This window comes from Gracilinanus agilis, chromosome 4 (assembly GCF_016433145.1).
Source record: "Gracilinanus agilis isolate LMUSP501 chromosome 4, AgileGrace, whole genome shotgun sequence".
NCBI classification, from domain to species: domain Eukaryota; kingdom Metazoa; phylum Chordata; class Mammalia; order Didelphimorphia; family Didelphidae; genus Gracilinanus; species Gracilinanus agilis.
The window spans coordinates 473,213,921-473,217,009 of record NC_058133.1 but is presented as its reverse complement, the minus strand read 5'-3'; the positions used below and the strand labels follow the sequence as shown (position 1 = coordinate 473,217,009).

Below are 3,089 nucleotides of genomic sequence, written 5' to 3'. Positions count from 1 at the left end.
CCTGATCAATTGATTTTCCAGTCTCTTGGAATTTTTAATCATTGCACATAAGGAAGGGCCTAGACAACATCTTTCAAGAAATTATCAAGGAAAACTGTCCATCAATATTCTAGAACTAGATGGTAAAATAGAAATTGAAAGAATCCATTAATCACCTCCAGAAAGAGACCCAAATGAAAATTCCAAAGAATATTACAGCCAAATTCAAGAGCTCCCAGGTCAAGGAGAAAATATTATAAGTAGTCAAAAAGAAATAACAAGAATATATTTATAAGCTTTTGGGGGGGGGATGGCAAAGAATTAGAAAAAGAGGAGATGTTCATCACCTGGGGAATGTCTGAACAAATTGTGGTAAATGATTGTGAGGGAATGTGACTGTTGTGCTCTAAGAAATGATAAGCAGGATGCTTTGAGAAAAACCTGGAAAGACTTACATAAATTGATGCAAAGTGAAATGAGCAGAACCAAGAGAATATTGTATATAGTAACAGCAGTATTATACAATGACCAATTGTAAATTATTTAGATCTTCTCAGTAACACAATGATGTAAGACAAATTAAAGAGATATGATAAAAAAATGCTATCCACCTCCAGAGATATAGTTGATGGAATCTGAATGAAGATGAAAGCATATTTGTAAAACTTTATTTTTCTTGTTTGTTTTTTGAGGGGGAGTCTGTATTTTCTTTTACAACATGACTAATATGGAAATATGTTTTATTTTATTTTTTGTATTTTGTATTTTTGTATTTTGTAATTTGTATTTTGTAAAATATTTATTGTTTAAACCTGTATATCCTATATCAAACTTCTTGTCATCTAAGGGAAGGGAAAAAGAATTTGAAACTCAGAATTTTAAAAAGAATGTTAAAAATTATTTCTACATATATTTGGAAAAGAAATTAAATGTTTTTAAAATGAATTTAACATGTATTATTATGTATTATGATTATTTCCCCTATACCACTTTTAGAAAGTTCTAATTATTAAGGATCCCCAATCTCCTTACCCCCAACTCATCAAGATAAAAGTTATCTCTACATTAATCACTTATTATGTTCTAGACATTGTGCTAAGGACTGGAAATATTAGAAAGGCAAAACTAAAACAAACCCCAGTCTTTCCTCTCAGAGAGCTTCTAATAGAAGATTACAGGCAAGTACTATTCCTTTACTCTCTAGATCTGAATCACTTCAAATCTTCTCTGCAATCTTCAATTTAGAAATCATTTATATAGGAAGAGATATATTGATATAGATTAGAGTTTTCAACCTTTCTTGTGGCATAGACCCCTTTGGCAGTCTGATGAAGCCTATGGATCACCTTTCTACACACTCAAACATTCTATTAAACACTTACAATGTGCCCTCTGCTAGGTGCTAAGAATATAAAGAAAGGCTTACCAAAGATACAAAGAAAGGATTCACAGAGCTAGCAAGTGTCTGAGGCCAGATTTGAACTCAGGAAGATGACTCCTGGTCCCGAACTCTATCCATTGGACCACGTACCAACCCAGGTAAAATATAAACTTCACATAGTTTCTTCAATGCAATCGTGACTTCCTTATTTCTCAGGCTGTAGATGATAGGATTTAACATGGGAGTAACAATACAGAAGAGGACAGAGACTAAGATGTCCATATCCAAAGAGTAGCCTGAGCTGGGTCGATCGTAGTTGAAGTTGGCAGTTCCATAGAAGATGACCACCACAGTGAGGTGAGAGGCACAGGTGGAGAAGGCTTTGTGTCTTCCTTGAGCAGACTGGATCTTCAGGATGGCAGAGATAATGAGCATATAGGACACAGCAGTGAACAGGCAGGGGCTCAGACCAATGGTGGCACTGGCCACATAGAGCGTGAACTCATTGACTGAAATATCTGAGCAAGAGAGTTTCAAGATTAGAGGGATGTCACAGAGAAAATGGCTGATCTGGTTAGAACCACACAAAATGACAGTTGCCGTGAGCCCTGTGTGTGTCATTGAATTCACTAAACCACACAACCAGGACCCAGCTGCCAAGTAGGCACAGACCTTCTTGCTCATGAGAACTGGATAACGTAATGGATGGCAAATGGCTACAAACCTATCATAAGCCATGGCAGCCAACAGAACACACTCAGAGCCTGCAAAAGTAACAAGGAAGAAGAGCTGGGACAGGCAACCTTCATAGGTAATGGTCTTCTTCTCTCTGAAGAAGTTCACCAGCATGATGGGGACAGTGGTGGAGGTGTAGCAGATGTCCAGGAAGGACAAGTTGCTGAGGAAATAATACATTGGAGTGTGAAGAGCAGGATTGATTCTGATTGCTGTTAATATGAGAAGGTTACCCAGAAGTGTTACCAGATATACAAGTAAAAATATCATGAAGAACAATGCCTGTAATTGGGGATGGTTGGAAAACCCCAGGAAGATGAATTCTGTGACAATTGTTTGGTTCCCTCTTTCTTTAATGTCCTTCATAGCTGCAATGAAAATTAAAAAAAAATTATACAAAGGCTGTGAGTTTTTAGTCAGTCACATGCCCAATCTTTTCAACTCATTTTCCTAAGAAGAGGTGTGCCAAACACATACTCTAGGAGATGAGGCAAGAAAGTCAAAGACTAAGGAAAGATGACCTAAATCATAAATAGAACAGAGAGCAAGAAAGGGAAGCAAAAAGAGAAATCAAGGAAATGAACTGCAAATTTTGCCTCTTTGGCAAATTTTGCCTAGAATTGGCTTTGTCTACCTGTATAATTTAAAAAAGCAGTGTGGCTCACTTTTTAACAAATCTACCAGATGAAGTTTATTGATCACTTTGAGAATCTTTATGCTTATTAGTTTATTATTATGTCATATTACATTCTTTATATTTCACGGCATCTAAGTGGTACAATTGGCAGTTCTATGAGCCTGACATCAAGAAGATCTGAATTCAAATTGGGGCTCAAAAACCTTCTAGCTCAGTGATCCTGGCCAAATCATTTAACTTCTGTCTAACTCAGTTTCCTCAACTGTAAAATAGGAATAATAGCACTGACCTGGCAGGGTTGTGAGAATAATATGAGGTCAATTTTGTGAAGCCCTTATCACAGTGGCTGGCTCAAAG

The 3,089-nt window shown here is 36.6% G+C and overlaps 1 protein-coding gene across 1 annotated transcript; it reads right to left on the bottom strand.

Annotated features, from left to right (window-relative positions):
• Positions 1 to 1,462: 1,462 nt before the first annotated feature.
• Positions 1,463 to 2,461, bottom strand: LOC123246745 (olfactory receptor 5V1-like). Its single transcript, XM_044675543.1, has one exon. It carries the CDS (start codon positions 2,459 to 2,461, stop codon positions 1,463 to 1,465), a length of 999 nt encoding a protein of 332 aa, XP_044531478.1.
• Positions 2,462 to 3,089: the final 628 nt, after the last annotated feature.